This window comes from Cimex lectularius, unplaced genomic scaffold (assembly GCF_000648675.2).
Source record: "Cimex lectularius strain Harlan isolate CLEC.00 unplaced genomic scaffold, Clec_2.1 scaffold46, whole genome shotgun sequence".
NCBI lineage: Eukaryota > Metazoa > Arthropoda > Insecta > Hemiptera > Cimicidae > Cimex > Cimex lectularius.
The window spans coordinates 1,227,115-1,249,097 of NW_019392654.1; the positions used below are offsets into that span (position 1 = coordinate 1,227,115).

The window sequence follows — 21,983 nt, forward strand, 5'->3', positions numbered from 1 at the left end:
TGGATGCAAAAGACCTCATGCGTAATTAATTCCGTGCTCTGTGATGTTTTTATTCTCCATGTCGTGGAGTAGTAGTAGATTATTAAAAATTTTAAAATAGTATAAAATGCACTGAGGAACAGTATGATCGAGTGTTGTTCTCCTAAACGTATGCTATCTGCGATTTTATCCCTTGGGGTGTAAGAACCTTTTTCTTTTCTCTCTTGAATTCGTTTCAAAGATTTGTACTCGTGTAAATAAATTCTTTTTAATTTTTGAAAGGTTGACGTTAATCGTTTTGGTTTACGAGAGTAATTGGGCGTACGAAAGCAGCAATAACAATCATTTCGGGAACTACAGTGTTCAGAAGAATGCATCGGCGTTTAATGTATGCAAACCAGATGAAGAATTGATAATTGTCAATTCTTGCCATCCTTGTTCAGGTCAGTGTTACAGGTTGGCGGTTGGTTAACCAATCCGAAAGGTTTAAATTAATTCGTGTTGCATTATAGCAAGTAGCAATATGATCATAACTTTATACAATGTACTTTATTATTTTAAATATGTTTATTGTGTATTAGCTCATTTATTTGTTGATTCGTTAGTACTTATGCTTAACTACATCAAATTCAGGCCTGCGATGTTATAATACATTCTATACTCATCCATATATGTATTTAGTAGTCATAATTGGCCAAATTAATTATTTTAATTTATTATACTTTTTATTAAAGGTGTTGGTTGAGATGAAAAAGCTAGTGTCCCTTTTTGGATTCGAACACGACGAATCATTACGCCGCTGCTGTAACCACATGAGCTTCAGTGAATTCAATCCACCTGGACACGAACTCAACCTACATGGCAAAAAGAGGGGAAAATCTGAAAGATTGGATCGAAGTCATGATAGTCAAGTGGCTACAGCAGTGGCATATTGAGCCAAAGGTCTTGCGTTTGAATTCCATTCGTGACACTAACTTTTTCATCTCAACCAAGACCTTACATAAAAAGTATAATTACAATTTTGAAGTAATTAGTAAGATTATCGGTTTCTGAGATAACAAATCTTATCCATCAGCCTTATAAATTAGTAGCATTGGTTGATCATTATTGATCTATTTATTTTTGTAATTAGCATTATTTAAATAAAAATTGCTGCGGCCAATTATTAATTCATAAATGGTTGAAACACATATTATTCCATTCCAAATATTATTTTGAATATTCACCTTCCAGCCTCAGAGTTTTTAGACATTATTGTATAGGCTGACATAAATTGAGTAGAGCCAAGTATGTACCGAATGTACAAATTTACTAATCAAGCATTTTTGCTGGCAATTTGTTTTTCTCATACACATAATCATGTACTGTAGAAATACGTTTATCAGGACTTAAAGGGACTGGGACTTGGCCGGATAATCGAAATTTCATATAATCCGAAAATTTGTGATTTTATTAAGGTCATCACATATAAACAGAATTTAAAGTAATAGTCTTTTATTGACTTTTGTTTAAGTCCAGACACACGTTTCACGAAAAATTTATATTTAAAAAAATACTTAATAAAAATATACATAAGAAGAAAAAAAACCTTCCCATGAAAGCCAACATACGAACAACACGACACAGCAATTTTAAATTATTATTTATTAAATTAATTTTTTTTAAACAAAAACATGACTGTCAGCCTCTTCGATCGTGTGACTAATGGAAGGGCGATTTGGCGGCCTTTACAAATTTCGAACGACAAATTAAAGGTCCCATAGTTAAATTATGAATGTAAAAAAAAAATTATATACATACACTGAGAATTATGAAAAAATATTTTAATAAACAGGTCCGGGTAGTCTGGATATTCGGGGTCCAGATAAATGGGTTTCCACTGTGTATATCACTTTAAATGTTGTTTTGTTTTTAATGGCTTTCTAGCATTGTTTTTAAGTTATTTATTTCTCTACGTTTCAATTTATTATCTAATGTCCTCTTGAGGGTTGTAAACCATCTATATAGACAAGTTTTTTTAAAGATGTAATCTGGTCAGATGCATCTGACAAACCAAACCTCTGAGGATAAGCAGAATCAAACAATCGGAATAGAAAACAACAGAAGGAAACAATCGGTAATAAGTAACAGCAGGCCCATTACCTTGCAGACCTCATGAAGAAATTTCCAATTATAATTATGACTGAGGGTTGAGCTAAGAATACAATGGTGTTGTTTTTCATTGCTTTTATCTTCCAATAATTTGTTCATTTTTTCTTTTAGATTTTGAGATTGCAAGTAAAAGTAACCAAGCTTGTTTACCAACAAATTTTAAAGAGCTAATCAAATGTCAAAAAAGTGGAAACAAATTTTATCAAAGGTATTCTAATTAATTATATTGACCTATGAAGCAAGTAAAACTAATGTGGTCTTTAAATTTTAGCTGTGACATAGTAGAATGGCTGGAGGAGAAAAAATTCTGGCAATTTCAATTGTTTGTTTTCATCGTTGCGTTTATTTCAGCTCCCTGTGTGTTTTTGAGACAGAAGACATTGGATCTGCGCCATTTAAAAAACCTTCAGCGTAGATTAGCTAGATCTGTTTAACAACTTGGTATAATTTTAAGAAATTGATAGTCCTATCATGGGAAAGTTATTTTTGGAAATTTACTCAATTGAAGAAGATGTCATTGAGGCCCCTATTACCACTGTTATATGCCTTACAACAATTAATTTCTTAAGAACAGAAAATATAGAGATTAATTTTGTTTTGAAAACCAATAATGATAGTGGCAAATTATCGTTTCTGCTTCATAATATTGTTTACAAAATAATAGATAAAGTGCCACCACCAGGATCATTTTGTGAATGCCCAGTGTTTAATTATGATGATGGGATTTCTTGTGTAGCTGGGTTCTGTGCAATTCTAAGACAGGTTGTTAAAGTAGTATTGTTAAATAAGATATATTATCATTCTACTTAATTTTTTTTTATACTGTTTTGCAGATTGTGAAATGTAGTGATAAAAGTTGGTCTAGTTTGCTTGGTTTTCGCCAAGCATGCCTTGACGCTTGTGCAGAGGTGTCGGTATGGACAAAGTTCTGCGAAATTGATCTCATTTCAGCAGCTGAGCACTGTCTTGAGAATCCTCCTGAATATCAGTTGCCCAATGATTTAGCTAGGCTTGAGAGCCATCTCTCCCTTCCAGTGCGAGTGCATAATGTGAAAAAATTCAAAAACCAGGAGCATAAATATGTGGAGGGACCAATTTTTTTGTTAACTGATTTACTGGTAGCAGTACCCATTTATGTAATTTTGGAGAAATTGAATTGTTGGGATGAAAATATTCTGCCACTAACAATAAAATGGTAATAATAATTTCAATAATTATGAACTACCTGTTTTGTGTGTGGGTGTAAACCTATAATTATACAAAAATACAACTGTTTGTTATACCTTTTCAATTAGTAAAATGCTTTGTTAATCAAATATATAATAATCATGTTAATATAATCATTCTCATATTATGAGAAATAACAAATATTGGGGGTGTCGGTGGCCACAACGATTTAGGCATTGACCGGCACTCATCACTGTAAGGTAAAGGTCTCAAGTACAAAGCCCAAAATTCCCTTATATGATTTCTTCTAAATTGTTTCATAACCTGAAAAATATATTTTAGGTTACATACAGTTATGGAAAAGCACAATTTTAAGAAGCAGCTAAATCTATTGATTTTTGAAAGGGAAAATAGGGTCAAATTATGGAATATTGTTAAATTAGCTAATGAAAGTTTGTATAAACGAGATCCAGCAAGATATAAACCAAGGCATAAGATTTTCACCCAGCAAGTTGATATTGATAAGAGCATGGCATTAATATCCAAAATTAATTTGTTCGAGTACAAAGAACCGCTAGAGAGTAATTTGAGTCTAGGTTCAGATGTTCCTTGTCCAGATGTGCCATTAAGCAGATGCGAACGTAAAATGCAACAACTATTGAATCTTGTCAAGCCGACAATTTGTGTAAGTTGCAATTTGGCAAATGAATATTTGAACAATTACTATTATCATGTACATTATTATTTTAGGTATCAAAGAATGGTGATGTTATTGTTGATTTTTGTAGTGGCAGTGGACACTTAGGTATAATGATTGCGCATTTCCTTCCAAATTCAACCATAATACTTCTAGACAATAAAGAAAATTCATTAAAAAGAGCAAAAGAAAGAATTAATGCTCTCAAAATCACAAATGTGTATATTATACAAGCTAATCTCGATTATTACATTGGGCAATTCCAAGTAATTAACAAATTACTAATTCAAAATTAATTTTTACTTGCTTGGTTTGTTTAAATTTAATCATTTTAGACTGGTGTATCCCTCCATGCATGTGGTGTAGCAACAGATCTTGTAATTCAAAAATGCATTCAACAAAGAGCCAATTTTATAATTTGCCCTTGCTGTTATGGTGGAATTAAGGTAAATAAATTGGAGTCCTGCAGGCTCAGATTTTTATTTTTTATATTTATGTATTTTCATCTTATAGAACCTTGTCAATAATGTAATATATGATTTTTTTTTAAATAATACAGCAAATTGTTTTGTTAATAGGAAAATCACATAGTGAAATACCCACTGAGTAAAGAATATGAATATGCTGGATTAGACGAAAGAGGATTTATTGTTTTAGCACACTGTGCAGATCAAGCTGGATGTGAACAAGGTGAACAGGGTATGAAGGCTGTTGACACTGACAGGTGCTTTCGAGCTTGTAATAAAGGCTATAATGTTAACCTTTCAAAGCTTATACCTGTAACTTGCACGACAAGGAACAATTTGATAATTGCAACAATTCCTAATGAAATTTGTAAATAAGTTATCATTGCTGTTTAAAGTTAATTAAAATCTTTCTATAACAATACTCTTTTTTTAATATTTTTATTGGAGATTGTTAATGAATTCAATATTTCATGATCTTATAGAATCTTAAGGTAATGGAGAGGGATATTGAAAGTGAATGTTATTTAAATAAATAAGAAAAGGTGTTTCAAATGAGATACTGGCTACCACAGCTCACAGAAGGCTATGAAGACTTCTAGGACCAAAATCTGACTTGTCAAAACTAAACTAACCTTATACTAGTCTTCACTACGACAACTTTAGACTTACAGGTGGAAAACTGTGGGGTTCTATCAAACCATCCAACATCCAGCCTTTTCTATCAAAAGTCCTTAGACAGTTTGTCAATGAACTGATATGTTCCCGATTCCAAGTTTCACACCAAACTCTTGATCCATGCTAACACTACTGCTCAAGCCCTCTTACACATTCCCATCCCGAGAACCCGCTATGTTGCCTCAATTAACGGCCTCTGAACCTCCTTGCCCCTTAAACCTCATAGTGAGTGCCAGCATCGGCTGGTTTATCATGGCATGTGTCCTTCAGGCGCAGCGTTAGCATTAGTGTTATATTGTGACCATGTGAAATTTCCTTTTTTTTTTTTTTTTTAAATAACATTTGTAATATGTACGAATAAAATAATTATTTTAAAAAAACTTGTGACAGTGTCTAGGTTTAAAAAGTAACCCTTGGAGTTACTAAGTAAAAGTTGGAGTTACTATGTAAAAAATTTGATGGCGGTACTGTTAAGACGTCTTACCCTGGTCTGCCAACACACAAAAAATAGTAAGTTAAAAAATATATATATAAAAAAGTACAATTCTGTATGTGCACCTAGATTTTGTTTAAGTAAGTGCATAGTTGATCTTAAATTTACTGCTCTTCTTCCTTTTTTTGTTGTTGTCTATTCTTCAATGATAGATTCGTACAAATAAATAGTGAACTGCTTGATAATAGTTGGATGACACTTTTGATAATACCCTTCTAAATTTTGAAATAAAATATGTTTTATTAATGTAATAAGTACACCATGATGAGAGAAAGTCTTAATTCAACTTCCTCCCTCGGTCATCTACTTCGACACTTCGCATACCTCCAAATTTCACAAGCTTTAATCCTCAAAACTTATATAACTACATCGCTACGTTCTTAATTTAATAAGTATATTTACAAACAAAATTACCTTTTTAAGAACAAATTTTATTAACAAATATTTTTGTAAATCAATTTTGGCTTTGAAGCTGATTCCTGGAACATAGAATTTCTCTTTACAAATAATAAATTCCTTCTCACTTTCTCTCTCTCTCTCTCTCTCTCTCTCTCTCTCTCTCTCTCTCTCTCACTCTCTCTCTCTCTCTTTTTCTTTCTTCAATAGAAATGCTATCATCCGTTTAATATATTTGCAGATATGAAGACTTATTATAGAGATAGAATTTTGTACATTGCACAGTTACATTTGCATAAATGTTTTAACATTTATCACTTAAGAATAAAACTGAACGCTCTTAATTATGGCATGGATTTTTGTACAAACTGAAACGTCTGATCAAAAATAATAGAAACTCACTAAAAATTCTGTTTTTACAATAAAATTAAAAAAATATATATATTTTGAAAAATGTCTTGTAATGTAAATAAGAAAAAATTTACTTATTTTGAGAGACAATGTATTGTTAGAAAATTGCACGATAAACATTGTATACATGTCGCTATTTACGACAATTGCTAAACATTTGTTTACAGCACTACTATATTAAATTATAGTTTAACATTGGTATGGGTAGAGCATTATTTTTTATTATTTGTGGAAACTAGGTTAGGATAATAAAGTAAAAAGCTATATTACAATGACAACTGTACTGATTATGTGTGTGGGATAATAATTATTAGTATGTTCTGAGCATACACACAAAAACTTAACCATACTGTTTTTAAATTTTTGCCAGCCCCCCCTTCATAACAAACGAATATATTCTATCAATGAAAAAAGTAAAAAGGACTATGGCCTGGTGTCAACATGAGGTGAGATCTGTCTTTGTACAAGTCTTGGTGAATCGATGAACTCATGTCCATAGTAGAAAATGGTCGAGATAGTGGAAGAAATCATTGCACCCCAAAAAAGAAGGCAAAGAAGAGTTCCAGTAGTGTATTCTGTTGGTGTGATGAGATTTGCAAGAAACATAGCGACAGCAACAAGAAGTACCAATGGAAACTGAAAAGCAAAATTTTCTATTAACATCATGTTGATGTACTCTTGTTTGGCTAACAATGATTACCTCTACAACAATATTTATGATTATAATATCATATATTATAAATTCTAAGATAAATTTTGATGTAACTGAATCTCAGAAATGTACATCAACACAACATAAAACAGCTTTGAATACTAACATAAATATTAATTTAAAATGTATCTACTTCTTAACATGTAATACAAATCAGCAATATAAAGTATTTAAAAGTATTACCGTTGTGTATTTCCAGTCATGCTCTACTTCGAGTGGGCTTACAGCGAGAATACCTTCACCAGATTGGATCTTATAATTGCCAAGGAATAAATCTATACTGTCCTGAAAATTGAAAAGTTAATATAAATGAAACATCCCTCGTATGCAACAATATATGAAAATGATACAACAAATACTTTTTGAACAGGACAAGCAATGTGATAATTCTAAAGTAGAATTTATGAAGCTCGAGAATAAAGAAGTACTAACCCAGGAACTTCACTACCTTAAATGTGTGGTATTCTTACAGTTTACCTTTTTCATTAAATATCTAGGAATAAGTCAAATCTTTTAAGAGAAATGATCTTAACATTTATGAAACTCCTGTCACAAATTTAGTTAATAGGAAGTTTATAGAAGCATAAAATCAATTGACATCCATATTTCTAAAAAAATATTCAATCAACATAAACCTTGCAATCATTACAAGGCCAGACCAAACGCAATTAGAAATTTTAGAAAAACAACCTAGGAAAAGGGAAGCGTCTTCCTGACTGTAAAACATTACTTCCATTGTGCAAACTGTAAAATTGTAATATACCAATTTGTAGATGTAACAGCCAATATAATAATACATTTTACTGATTGTGTTTTGGAGAATTTTTTTTTAGTGCCTACAAACTAATTTAAATCTTTGCAATAAAATAATACGTTTGAAGAACTTTAGAAATGTTCACACTACATTGGGAAAGTTTATTAAAAAAAAATTAAATACATAGTTTTAAAAAGCAATGATCATCAATTTTACAATCACCCATTGTAGTTTGTAGTTGTAACAGAAATGTAGGTTCATCACCTTACACATCCAAGAAAAAATCTAACTAGCATGACAAGTCAGTGTCAGATATTTTTTATTTTATACCTACCTATTCTCTTACACTTAATAACATAAATCTGTAATTGGATTTTTGTACTTTCTAAAGGTTTAGTAAGGTAAGTTTTATACTATGTAATATGCTAACATATTTTAACATAATTCTTATGTGCTGATACTCACTGTTCAACTGATAATATGATTAGTTTACACACCTGATATTTTCCATGTTTAAAGTTATTTTTGTAGTAGCGTTTCACTGCATTTTTAATATCCTGAATTATACCCGGTCTTGTCCTTTTACCGGTTCTGGTATAATCAGTTTTAAGAGCACCTGATCCAGCATATTGTATTGATATGTAGTCAGCATTGTCAGCCCACACGTTCTTGAAGAGATACTCCAAACCTTCGTACGACTCCACAGAATGCCCGGAAGGAATGACACCTAGCTTTAGGAGGATAAATGTCAGAGAACGCCTAGCAAGCATGCTTTGTACCACATTGGTCCGATCTAGGCAATCAATACAATTTGTCCGAAACACTCCATCTTGTTGGGAAACTATTTTACCATCTCCAACCATCATCATGACACCCATATCTTCTTGGTCCTGTGCCAAGCGATCGATCAAAATCTGCAATCTGTCCCACCTCATTTTAGAGCATTCCTTGTGGAAATCAAAGGCCTCATATCTGTAATCAAATAGTACATACAATCGTTATTAAATGAATACCCAGGAACTTTTATCATTTGTGTCATAATTTAGCCAATTTAATAAATCAATAATAGCCCATTTTTCCTTAATACTCATTATTTCAGCCTACAAATAAACTTTTTTATTGTGGAAACTTTATAAATAAACAACTTTTAACGATAATAATGTCACGTGCTCCTTCTGCATGGATAGAGGTATATGAGACTGAAAACAGGGGGGAAAAGGGGTTAGGACCTATATAATTGAGTATTATTCTTTAAATCATTCTGGGACACAAATTTTTCTTGTGTCTATTTCAATTTAGATATTTTATTGTCTAATCTGGTTCCTTGTTTTAGCAGGAGTTATTATTGATGTTAGACATGGGAATGTTTTAAAATAGTACATATAATTATTTGGTATACATATTGTCAAAATATTGTAATAAGAAAACCATTTTATTCTTTTTGATTTGACTATTTGTTATTATTGTTCAAAAGGAATCTCTTTAATTTCATACATTTTTGTGATTACTTAATGGAGGCAGAAGAGGTGCTATTAATTAAAATCCCTCCAGTTTCACCCCGAGTGGTGTCTACAGAGGTTTCAAAAGGAACAGAGCAACACATGCCACACATCTCCAACTTAAATAAAATAAAAATAAATAAATAAAAAATAATGGACCAATAGCTAAAAACACCTCAAAAAGTACATGGCCAGTCTTGCAAAAAATTGGCTCTTGAAAGAAGAAATTCATGTGGCTCCTAAAAAGGAGATTGACAAGGGAAGAAGAATAAGGAAAATCCTTTGAGATCCCAAGAAAAACACCATAGATAAAGAGGTTGAGATCTGTCAATGACAATGCTTGACCAATTAATATCTTTCAATTAATTAAAGTTTTTAGTTGAGATAAAAATTTAAATATTATTAATTTAATTTTAATAGAAACAATTAAGAATAAAAGGCCGTTAAAGTAAATAAATAAAACTGTTTACTTTATGTTTGGATTTCCTGCAATGTTGACTGTTTCTCGGTAAAATGTTTCAAGTTTCCCTTCTGAGCCTTTTTGGTCGACCTAGGCAAGCAAAAATAAGAACTGAGTTTACTTCCAAATGTGCTTGTGATTTATTTACCAGATTAACAAGGACTTGTCGCCCATACTCATGAATGAGGTATTGAAAGTGCTTGTTGAAGGCCTCAAGGTGATGTTCATCTTGGATTATTTGGGGTTTTGGCTTTGGATGCAGATTGGGCCATTGTTGCCAATACAGTGGAATGGAACCCCTAATCTAAGAGTAAGCAATGATTAATAAACAAAGTACATAAATTAATTATGGCCGATACAAGTTCTTGGCTTTTTATTATAATGCATAATAGCATGTAACTTGATTAACATCAATAGGCAAAAATAGATTTTGATTGCAAATGTGAAATTTTGTACAGTTGGAGAAGAAAAAACATCAATTAAGTGTAATATGTCTCTCACACAATATATCTTTAGAAATATTATTTTACCTGCACAAAGCTAGCTCTATCAGTTGAGGTCTCTACAATTTGTTCAGTCTCAACAAAATTAGCACAATTTCCATCAGGATCAATACCTCGTATAAACAATCTTGAGCCTGCTCTTAACTTGCTTCTTCTTGAGATTAATGCAAGTGTAAAAGTACGCCCATTAACAATACATGTGTTTATAGAAACAACTAATGGAATACTATTAAGAAAAACTTTACTGTATTTCCTAAATAATTTCAACACGTTATGATTCATGAGAAAGTTTTAATGATAGAAGGATACATCCATGAATGACTGGAAGACAAAAAAGTCCATACTCATCTACTTTTACTACTTCTTTTAATAATGTCTCATTCCAGATGAATTTCTGTTCAGCTCTAAGGTGAAGTGGCATCTAAAGAAATATAAATATTATAATCAATCATTTACTAAATATAATTTATTTATTAATTTATCATACCTTAAGAAAATCTGGTGAAATATGGTAAAGACGTTGGATTGAGTGGCTCAGATCATAAGAGTACGAAAAGTAGAAACACGGTGTTGCCAAAATGCTTTCTAACATTTGAATATATTGCCTCTCATATTTAATCTGCAAATATGAAAAAACAAAAAATACATATAAGCATTTTACACAACATTGTCATTCTGTTATAAAGGGGATATAACATTTAACAGAATAAAAAACCAATTATAAATTTAATGATTATTGATAAAATATTCTTAATTTATTTTTGAAAAATTAATTGCTTAATTAGGTAGATATTTTAAAAAAATGATTAAGATGGTCTAAAAGTCTAAAAATGTTTCTCTTGTAATTTAAAACAATTAAACTCAAAATTGAATCTCAAACATCAAATTATTTTTTTAGAAGAAGAGACGATCTTCCCCCTTGTATGCATGTGTGTGTGTGTGTGTGTGTGTGTGTGTGTGTGTGTGTGTGTGTGTGTGTGTGTGTGTGTGTGTGTGTGTGTGTGTGTGTATATATATATATCTTTTGTCTAAATCTCGCACATAACTTATATATATAAGTTATGTGCGAGATTTAGACGAAAGACTTTTTAAAAAAGAATCTTTATTGCCAAATAACACACAATGGTTACAGAGAATAACTTTCCTATTCACGGTACAGATTATTCTATAACAATTATTCGGATCTTTACTGTCCATTAACTGTCCTGTAACTAACCACGAATAAGAAGCTTATCTAATGGGAACAATTGAAAGAAGGGGCAATTGTTGAGTCCACACATTCCTAAGCACTGAGATAAGTATTGTTTAAAAGAAGTCTCGTTATTAAAACGGAGACGTAACTCCTCCACCCCTAGATGAAACATTTGGAGAATGTTGGTTTTCGGAGGCGGCAGCTGCTGCAAGTTGCTGTCGTGCGAAGATATACCGGATGATTCCATACCCAGATAGTAGTAGAATGAGTCCATACAGGAGGATCGTCCATATACTTATCGATGTAGTGATGATCGGATTTGCAATAGCTGGAGACAAATGTTGACTTTCTAGTCGGTTCAATTTGACATGCTTTACATTGATCGTAAATCGTGGCTGTTGTTCCTCTTTCAAACTAAGTTTCACTTCGTTGAGGAACTTTGGATGTCCAGAAGTATGTGAAGAATGAAGAAGCTGTTTATTTTGAAATGTTACATTACTTGATGTAGTATTTATTAAGAATATTCCGTGTATACTTCTATGTATTCCTTAATAAAAGATATTACTTCGTTTTCAAAATTTTCTTCTGAGAATTCTACAATTATCCGTGTTTTACTGTTGAATAGATTTATAATTCTTGTCTTCCTTGGGTTACATTTGACAAGAGATATTTGAATTTGATTCACACAATGATTGACCGGACCTTCGGTAATTGGGATTGATAATCCTGTATTTCCTTCTGAATTTGAGTGTCTCGTTTGTTGTGAATCTTCGTCGATAATGATTCTGTTTTCATTTAAATTATCTTCGTCTACGTTCACGAATGTGGAATCATTATCTATGGTCTCAGGCCAATTTAAGATTTCTCTTTCTGGAGAATCTAAAATTGAATTTGCAAGGTTTTCCTCCCTTAGCTCTGGAAATTCTTCATAGAATTCATCTAGCAGGGTATCTATTTCTTCATCATCAACCTTGGAATTATTGGGATATTTACCTTTTACTCTAGCCATATTTATTTGCACTCTAGATAAAGCATCTGCGTTTTGGTTCAATTTACTTAGGTTAAAGGATTCATCTACGGAATTTTTGGGTGGTTGTTCCCTAGCATCCATCTGGAAAACTCGTGATTTTTGAAAAGTTTCTTGTTGAGATGCTCATGGGTGTTTCTTGGTTGGTTTGTGAAAATGGAGTGAAATTTTGTTTAATTTGTGATGGTTTGTTGAATTGAATGGGTCTTTGTGTAAATTCGTGTGGTTTGAAATTTTGTTTATGATTTGTATTTTGTCTATGTTGTTGGATCGGTTGTTCNACACACACACACACACACACACACACACACATATAAAATTAAAATAAATAATACTAAAAAAAGGGGTTTTCAATAAATAATGGGAACAAAACAAAAGCACTGGTGTTTTGCACACAGTTGAATTACTGAAGACAATACAGGAGGAGGTGGGTCTTGGAAACTTGAAAACATTACACAAAAAAAAGTTTTTAAAACAACAATTTTGGGTTGATTAATTCATCATGTTAAAAAACAGTTAACAATTCATTAATAACATTACCTGTGCCTCATTCAGATGTACCATACTCGGAGCATATGGTATTAGTGCTGTATTAACAGCTTTGTATATTTCTTGTTTGTGAAGTTGACCGACTGACTCTCGCTCGGTAACAATTATAAGATACGGCGATGCTAGAAGGCGAATTATGCCAAGTAAACCGAATATCCGGCATTTGGCAGATGAGTTTGGTATACAAGGATTGCCTGAAATTGAAAATTAATACCTTTTAATAAACAACACTCAACACGATGTGTGTGTTTAGAATAAATAACCATATTATTCACTACTGAACGTCTCAAGTCATTAAAACGTTTATACATACATTCAAATACATAATGCTATTTGTAACTAAAGTGAAGCAACTGTAATGAAAGAATTTATATTTTTTTGCAGTCATTTCACTTTAATATCAAGGAATGTGTAAATTAAAAATTAATCAAAAGATTTTCCAATATTTTTAGTAACAGTATAACAAATTCATTAACAAACTCACTTTCAATTTTTATTTCCTCTGTGATTCTGTCAATAACAAGAACTTTAATTTTTTCAGAAACTGGGCAAAAGTAAAACTTGTCACTTGTTGAATACCTTAAACAATACATTTAAATGTTAAATACAAAATTATAATACTGAACGCTAATATCAATTATACAAGATAGTTAAACAGATTTTAAAACTTGGAAATTTTATATTTATAATCAAATTAGACAAAAATTACTTACAAAATTAAATCTGAATAGATCATGTTTTTTTATGTATAGCTGTGAAAAAAGAAGAGATGTCAGGACACCGACTCGGGCCCTTCATAAACTGAAAAAGAGTTTTTAACGTCCTTTACAGATCGTAATAGAATAACGATCGCAAAAAAATTTTTAAAAAAACGGACGATAGAACAAAAACAGAAATATCGGAAAGTTTGTGAAAACCTGAGAATTTAGTTATTTTGCATTAAACTATATTGAACTCAATTAATTACCTTACATACAAAGAACTACTGATAATGTTTTCGCCTACCCTGCCAACTTTCAACATCGAGCAGTTATTTGATATCTTTACTGTGAATTTCATCGAATATATCGATTCGCTACCCGCTTCAACGTAAATTAAGCTCTTATTTACCTAAATTTCTACCTAAATTATTTTGGTAAAAACTTTGGCACTGCGCAACGTTCTTTGTTTTGCTAAAATAAGTAAACAATTGCACCACACACAGCAGTTGTTGTGCATAACACATGTGAGAAGGCTTTTTGTTCAACGGCAATCCTTCAAAATTTAGTTCTATAGGTATCAACCTGAAAAATCACTTTTATAGTAATTGGATAAGGAATTAAATTAATATCTTGAGATCTATTAAAGCAAAAAATAAACTATTAATAATTATGTATTACTAAAAGTAAAACCTTAACCATTTTAAGAATAGAAATTCTAACAATACTCAGCAGACATAAAAATATACCATAGCTTAATTTAATGTATTGTTGTTATTCTTGTTCTTTCCATTGACATAAAAGCGGACAAAATAAACCATACTACCTACTTTTTACTGAAACCTTTTTAGTTCTATGTTCATATCTGTTTTTATTGTCTGTAAAATTATTTCAACATTCGTATATTTAACATATTACTTTTAAAAAGGGCAGCAATTTGTTGCACTAAGCAAGATAAAACAATATATATTTTTTTAAATTCTTTGTTGAATGATTTACATTAACTTTTTTTTTAAATAATGAATTTCAATATTTTAAATAAACACAATAATGTTTGGTGTAAGAAACAATTTATACTATACAACAATAGTCATAATTATTTGCTATATTTACTGATAATTTTTACTAATAATTTGTTCCCAGTACCATTTTGTCTATGCAATTATTTACTTTCAACATCTATTATAAGATTTCACTCTTTTTAGTATGTTTTCTTGCTACTTCACCAATAGACAACAATATGGTAAATTAAAATTCTATTATTCTTTTCCTTTCTTTGCATTCTCTGGAATCCCTCAGGGATCACACTTAGGCCCCTTTCTTTTTAACAATTTTACAATATTGTAACTGCTCTTAATGACACGCAGATGACTTGCAAATATTCCACAGAAACTATTCTGAATCTGACTGTATTTATTTACAAAAAAAATATTGTAGGCTCATGAATCATCACCCAAAGTGGATATAACTAAATTAATAACTCAAATTATAGTATAAAAAAATATACATGGTGCAAAAAAAAGTATTACAAAGTAATTGGGATTTATTTTGTATAAGTAATAATTAAATACAAACGAGACTCACGTAATATGACGTAATTCTTGGATTGTAAAGCTTTTTTTTATGACATCTATGAGACGACATCCAATTTCTTTCATATGTCTATTATTTGGATTGTATTTTCGGGTTATAAGAAAGTAAGTTTGAACTTAAACTATACATATAAAAACACAAGCAAGTTTGGATTTGACCTTGTTCATGGATTGCCGTTTAGTTTGTTCATATCTAAACGGTATTTTGAAAAATGAGCGTTTTCTTAATTAATTCGTGAGTAATAGTGGTGATTATCGTTCATTTTAATCTACTTATAAGTTTATTTATTTTATATTCGACAAACAATTGGTCTGTATGCAAGGTGTTTTCTTGAGGTTGCCCGTCGGGAACAACAGACTCGTCCTCCTGCAAGAATTGGTAAAATTGTGTCAGTTTTATTTTCTTGGCATCTCTAAAAACGGGCAGATAAATGAAAAATATCCAATGAACCAATTTTCTACGTAGTGCCTCAGAAAATATATTTTAAGGACACGAATCATGTCTGTTAAACGCCTTTGCATTCCTTGGAAAATATTTCTGTTATTATCGTGAGGATTTCCCATTCATCAAGAACAGCCGTTTCCAACTCTTCTAGGGTGTTCGGACTTGGGTATCGCCATCGTACATGTTGCTTAGTGCTATGATATGCGTAATGGTTTTGACTATGGTGTTTACTAATAGGAAAACCGAGTCGATAGGTCACTTATTTCTTGTGAGTGGGACATGGCAGACGGAACGGTGCGTATCGTCTGGGGGTTTTGAAACAAGAGTTGGTGGGTCGATGAGATAACTCCCCCTGAGCCGGTTTTGATAACATATTTCCTGAAATGTTTTTCCATTATTCCAATCTTTCTTGCTCCATGTATCAGTTTTGTGTCCAACTACACGTAAATCTTCCGTTTTCGATTTTATTTTTATCTTGCATTTATTTATTAATTTATTTTCTACATGAAGCACTATTGTATTATATTTAATATAGATACATTATTAACTTTTACTAGATTAATTTTTCTTATCATATATCTTATTTATAAAATTAAATTTAAAATTAATTATATTATATTGTTCATTTCCCGCCAGTTACAATTTTTAGCGAATTGTTTAAACACTGTTATATTATTTTTTATAGAGGAGGGTTATTTGAGTATACAGCCAGTCCGATCCATTCAGCAGGAGGAGTCGTATCAAATTACCTCTTTGCAGCAAGCTTTGGGGATTGGAGCAATAGATTATCCACATCCTGAACCTGATCGTCACAAACATACTCCAGTGATGTTGTCACTCCAGTTCTTTGCAGATATTACATGTTGGGCCCATGTCCGTGATTCTCTCCGTCAGCCTTGCCATTACATCAAGGGTCAATCTGATCCTGTCTTATACCTTTTGAAATTTTCTATCTTTTTATCTTGACAATTCCAAACAAATTATTGAAGTGTTCTTCTTCTTTTTTCTTTTCCCCCTACAATCAGGTGAACCCCTATTCAACTTTTTTTCCATTGGTAATATAGCAGGAACAGCAGAAGTAATTTTCATCCATTGCACTAATAAACAATAAAAGAATATAATGCACTATAATAATTGACAATATAGGAAAACGACATGAACGAGACTGGCTCCTTTGAAGTAACTACACAATACTGCTAGTGAAACCGTATGAAAAAACCTGCCATGTTGAATGGTTTAGTCAAAACTGCTACATGTGTTAGCCCTTAAGTTGGTTCCAAATATCTTTGACTGGGTCAAAACCTGGACTTCAAGCTGGTCACACCAAGCACTCAATTCCAACCTCATTCAGATAGTCATCTATAATATGGGCTCTATGGGGCTTGACATTAGTACAAGTTTCTCACCGGTGTAGGGAGCAAATGGCACTACATGTTCTTTGATTATGTCTTGTACCTCTGTAAAGTTAAAGATTTTCTTCGTACAAAACCAATTCGGTGCAGGCGTCCAAGGAAATGCCACCCTAAAATATCAATGACCCACCGCAGAACATACAGCATGGGGTGTACTTTTCTCCACAGCGTCTATGCCCATATAAAATTATGCCCATCTGAATATTTGAGGCCAACTTTCATTTCATCTGTAAATGATCCACTTGTTACTTGTAACTTGTTCCCAATCTTCCAAATGTCCAATTCAGATGTTCCCGTCCAAATTGAAGCCTGGACATTTGCTGAACTGGGATGAGTAGAGTTCCATGAGCCAAGTGCCAGGCCTTCAGATTATTGTCATTGAGCCTTTTTCTTACAGCCCTGGAAGAAATCGAAACATTTCGGACTTGTCTTATCTCATTTACAATGTATGATGTAACAACTCAATGTTGCAGTTCATAGAGCTGATGACAGGTGAATACATTGTTTGTAAAATATCAATGACCCACCGCAGAATGCTACCTGAGAAACCATACAGAATTGGGTGTACCTTTTCATGGGTGTCTCCATATAAAATTATGTCCATCTGAATATCTCACCTCATCTATAAAGAGAACTCGCCCCCAATTTTCCAATATCCAATTCACATGCCTGGTCATTTTCTAAGCCGGATAAGGAATTCTTATCTCAATTTCTGTAATGCTATAGTCCATAGACCTAGGTCGACCCTATCCTGGCCTTCTAGCGTGAAGCTCTTAAGTAAAGAACTCCCTGGCTGTAACCGTTCTCTAATTATGAGCCTGCCATTGTCATACTCAAATGCCTGACTGGATCTTTGAAAGAATAATATCAAATAAAATCAATGAAGGAAAAAATTAACTGAAAGCAATCTTTAGGCATATTGTACAAAGATAATGAATTTAATTTTAAATTAAATGAATTGCGTGGTGCGTTAAATTTATGCATAAGTATATAAAAAAACAATGTTTAAAAAAATACATGTTACATAATAATAAAAGCTATAGTTTATTTTCTTGTATTTACTTCAGAGATTTTTTTTGTTTTAATAATCATTCACTCTTTGGCTTATCTGCTCTTATGTTCTAAATTTTTAATAGAAAAAATGATGTTTCTAATTCACTTTTTAAAATTATTTTTTGGTTATCTCTTTTGCCAGTAATGTCAAATCAATATATGAATATTTAAACAAAACTTCTTCCTCTATATCATACAACTAACTAAATGTCTTTTTGTGATAACAGTTGTCCAAAAATAACTACAATTGATTATTCTTTTTATCTAATCATGGTTGGGACGAAAAAGTTAGTGTATGACCACCAAACATATATGAATTAATAACAACAATGTGTTTGGGTTCTGGTTTCTGGTCATGATATGACTACCACATAACCAGAAACCAGATCCCAAACAATCGTCGTGGTTGATTTCTCATCGACAATAAAACAATGCACAACAAAACCAACATAAAGAATTACAGCGCTTGGTTAGTTTTATTAGTATGATTAAGAGAACACTAAGAAATCTTTTGTAGATTAATTTTAAAAATTACTTTTATTATGTATTTAAGTTACGAAACATTTACTTTCACATACCAAACATGATCAATGTGGATGTAAACGTTTTTGTTACAGTGATAATGAATTGGAAGGCGATCAAACTATACCACAACAGCCTTCAGCTTCAGAAGCCTCACAAGCTCTTGTTCATTTCTGGCCAACAGTCACTGAAGAGATTAAACAAATTGAAAATGTGAGTACCTATATTCTTACAATTCATCTCTACTGTCAATCAAATAAAAAAATATTACTAAATTATAAAGACATTGTAAGCTTTCCCAACTTTTTTATTTTTATTTGGAAAAGTTTACAAAGTTTTTATAATCCAGGTTCTCATCCATATCCAACAAAAAGAAAAACAGGAAATAATCAATTATTTTTTTATGGGGTTTACCGAAAGTGGAATTTATCATCCACCGGGGTTCTCAGTATTTCACCATCAGCTCTCTCACTTGTTACACACAGCTATATTCATACACACATACATGTCATACAGTATATTAATTCCAAAATGTGTTGGAAGAAGAGGCGATACCCATTGACTCCCTGAAAGAAGTATGAAGCTATACAGGAGAAATATAACAAATTAAATTAAACTAGCAAAATTAACTTCAATAAAGTGACTTGGCTAGGGTCGATAAACTGTAGGAAATAATGACAGAATTGTTACAGGGTATTAACCATTAATAAGTTTAAAAAGAAAAAAAAAGGACTTTAGTTTTAAATCACATGTCTTCACTAGAGTTAACCAAATAAAGAGAAAAAATTTAAAGCAATGTCTTATCGAATGGTGTGAGCAGGCTGAAGGGAAAGGCCTGACCTGTGAATTTACCAGGTCAACTGGTGAGATGAAACATAGAGCAATTACCAGGAATTCGCAACGATGAGTGGATGCAAACTCCTTCAGGACAACTCAATTCAGAAATCAGGCATTGGGATTCAACAATGAAGAGCAGGCGGGGGGAGGAAAAAAGGGACAATTTCTTATTCGAGCAGTGTATCTCAACGATTACATTACCATGTCCAAATTAAAACTGCTCAAGTTCATCCATACTAACTTACTAATTCCTGCTGAACCCTTGTGTCGTGTTTTACTCCATCCCCATGGTTTTGCAAAAATATAAACAAAACAGACTAAAAATGTGGAAACATCCCCATTTCCTTTCAGAATCAGAACATGGGACCCTATAATATACTCTCATACCCAAAGACTGTCTTCATATCAGGTGCTATGCCTGCTCGTTCCCTCACGTCTGACACTCCTTGACCAAGTCTGAAATTTTCTCAACAAGCGGATTTGCCCCGAAAGAAGGTGATGACATGCCAATAGCCTTCCTTAAGCTGGTGAACACAATTTCTTTCTCTTGCATTTCAGACCATTGAAATTTATCACTCAGTTGTGATATATAATACTATATATATAAATACTATATAATACTACTAAATACTATATAATACTACTAAATACTATATAATACTACTATTCTAATATTTTATTATATTTTTTATTCACTTACATAATTTTGGACTATCTCATTTTTCTCTTCAACCACATATATATGTATACATATTATGAAGTTGTGAATTTATATATATATATATTATTTTTTTATAGTTGGATGTGAGAACTCAGGCCTTACCTCTAGCTCGTATAAAGAAAATAATGAAACTTGATGAAGAGGTAAAAATGATCTCTGCAGAAGCACCAGTACTTTTTGCTAAAGCAGCCGAACTTTTTATAAAAGAGCTCACACTTCGCAGCTGGGTACATACTGAGGATAACAAACGTCGAACTTTACAGCGAAATGATATTGCAATGGCAATTTCAAAATATGACCAATTTGATTTTTTAATTGACATTGTACCCCGTGATGAGGCTAAGCCACCACAGAATTCTACTACCTCTCGCTCAGGCATGAGTCTGGACCAGGTTCATTATTACTTTCAACTGTCTCAACAGCAGCAGCAGCAGCAGCAGCAACAACAACAACAACAACAAAGTGTAGTTACTCAGATACCAGTAGAAGACAAACCACTCCAAAATATACAACTTGTGCAACAGGTACTCGGATCAAATGGAGAAATTCAACATGTTCCAGTAAGGAATATAGAAATATTTTAAATGTTTTTCTGTTCTGTTCTGTAATTTTAAAAATGTCTCTTTAGATTCAGCTATCGCCAGCACAAATGCAAATGATTAGGATGCAGCTTCAAGCTAATCCAAATGGTCAGCCTGTCCTAGTGCAAGCTCCAGCAGGGACACAGCAAGTCTTGCAAGTGAGCAGCCAAACTCAGCCTCCAAATTCTGCACCTGTTTTCATACAGACGTCAAATGCAACACAAGGCAACTGAAACAGGCCATTTCTCTATTGAACTCATGAAACATGTCTATTGTATATAAAATTCTTTTTAACGAGATTTGGCCGTTGTTTGTATCTTTTATGTTGATATTAAAAAAATAAAATGATAAATCAAAGTTATATTGTCCCTTTTGTCATATTGTTTTAAGAATTTTTTGATTTTTTTCCTCAAAAAAGGAGAGCAATTCCCATTATTGAAACAGTAGAATTTCACAAGCATACATTTCTTGGTTTCTTTCTCACTTAATCAAATAAAGCACTAATTTTAAACGTAGCAGAAGATCACATACATAAGTGTTTTTCAAAGTTTTTTTGAACAACTGTTACTTTTTTAATATGTGTTTAAATTTTACTGGATGAACCAGAGAATACTGGCTTATCAAGGGGGCTGGTCTCAGTATTTATTTCAGTCGTAGCTTTTAATATCAATATATTCAAATAAATAAAGAATGAAAAATAAATAAATAAAAACGATCAACAAAAGTAACAGATGAAGGTCGTGGGTTCGAAGCTCGCTTGTGACAAAAAAAAATCTCAACCAAGACCTTTGATAAAATGTGTAAAAAATAATATAATAAGTATAATACTGTAAATTAATTTGTTCCTTTATATATTTTGGCATATTACTTATGTATAAATAGGGGGTATCAACTTCTATAGTCCACTCATTTATTGATGATCTCTACTTCGGAGGGGAGGATTTTCTCAACTGAAAGCAACACCGCTATTTTGTTTTTGGGTGTTACTAC

The 21,983-nt window shown here is 32.0% G+C and overlaps 3 protein-coding genes across 6 annotated transcripts; 2 read left to right on the plus strand and 1 right to left on the minus strand.

The window, feature by feature from the left end:
* The first annotated feature begins 42 nt into the window (after window positions 1–42).
* On the plus strand, window positions 43–7,962 carry LOC106672874 (glutathione S-transferase C-terminal domain-containing protein homolog). Of its 2 annotated transcripts, XM_014404651.2 has the most exons (10): window positions 43–179; window positions 262–422; window positions 2,242–2,338; window positions 2,482–2,892; window positions 2,964–3,325; window positions 3,640–3,982; window positions 4,048–4,260; window positions 4,330–4,440; window positions 4,573–5,646; window positions 7,348–7,962. In XM_014404651.2, the coding sequence occupies exons 4-9, from the start codon at window positions 2,602–2,604 to the stop codon at window positions 4,834–4,836; spliced, it is 1,584 nt and encodes a 527-aa protein (XP_014260137.1). In that variant the 5' UTR covers window positions 43–179; window positions 262–422; window positions 2,242–2,338; window positions 2,482–2,601; the 3' UTR covers window positions 4,837–5,646; window positions 7,348–7,962. The 2 variants fall into 2 exon arrangements, with proteins under 2 accessions (XP_014260137.1, XP_014260139.1); XM_014404653.2 differs by lacking the exon at window positions 43–179 and having other exon boundaries at window positions 293–422; window positions 2,402–2,892.
* Window positions 6,040–14,232, minus strand: LOC106672873 (phosphatidylinositide phosphatase SAC1). 2 transcript variants are annotated; one of them, XM_014404649.2, is made up of 12 exons: window positions 14,100–14,232; window positions 13,846–13,933; window positions 13,617–13,711; window positions 13,124–13,326; window positions 10,852–10,983; window positions 10,674–10,785; window positions 10,392–10,579; window positions 10,010–10,165; window positions 9,872–9,951; window positions 8,400–8,874; window positions 7,332–7,433; window positions 6,040–7,072 (listed from the first exon to the last, which is right to left on the minus strand). In XM_014404649.2, exons 2-12 carry the CDS (start codon window positions 13,866–13,868, stop codon window positions 6,860–6,862), a joined length of 1,779 nt encoding a protein of 592 aa, XP_014260135.1. In that variant the 5' UTR covers window positions 13,869–13,933; window positions 14,100–14,232; the 3' UTR covers window positions 6,040–6,859. The 2 variants fall into 2 exon arrangements, with proteins under 2 accessions (XP_014260135.1, XP_014260133.1); XM_014404647.2 differs by having other exon boundaries at window positions 13,846–14,229.
* Window positions 14,233–15,523: 1,291 nt separating this feature from the next.
* On the plus strand, window positions 15,524–21,354 carry LOC106672914 (nuclear transcription factor Y subunit gamma-like). 2 transcript variants are annotated; one of them, XM_014404722.2, is made up of 4 exons: window positions 15,524–15,657; window positions 18,950–19,067; window positions 20,490–20,972; window positions 21,041–21,309. In XM_014404722.2, exons 1-4 carry the CDS (start codon window positions 15,635–15,637, stop codon window positions 21,224–21,226), a joined length of 810 nt encoding a protein of 269 aa, XP_014260208.1. In that variant the 5' UTR covers window positions 15,524–15,634; the 3' UTR covers window positions 21,227–21,309. The 2 variants fall into 2 exon arrangements, with proteins under 2 accessions (XP_014260208.1, XP_014260207.1); XM_014404721.1 differs by lacking the exon at window positions 15,524–15,657 and adding an exon at window positions 18,608–18,801 and having other exon boundaries at window positions 21,041–21,354.
* The last annotated feature ends 629 nt before the right edge of the window (window positions 21,355–21,983 follow it).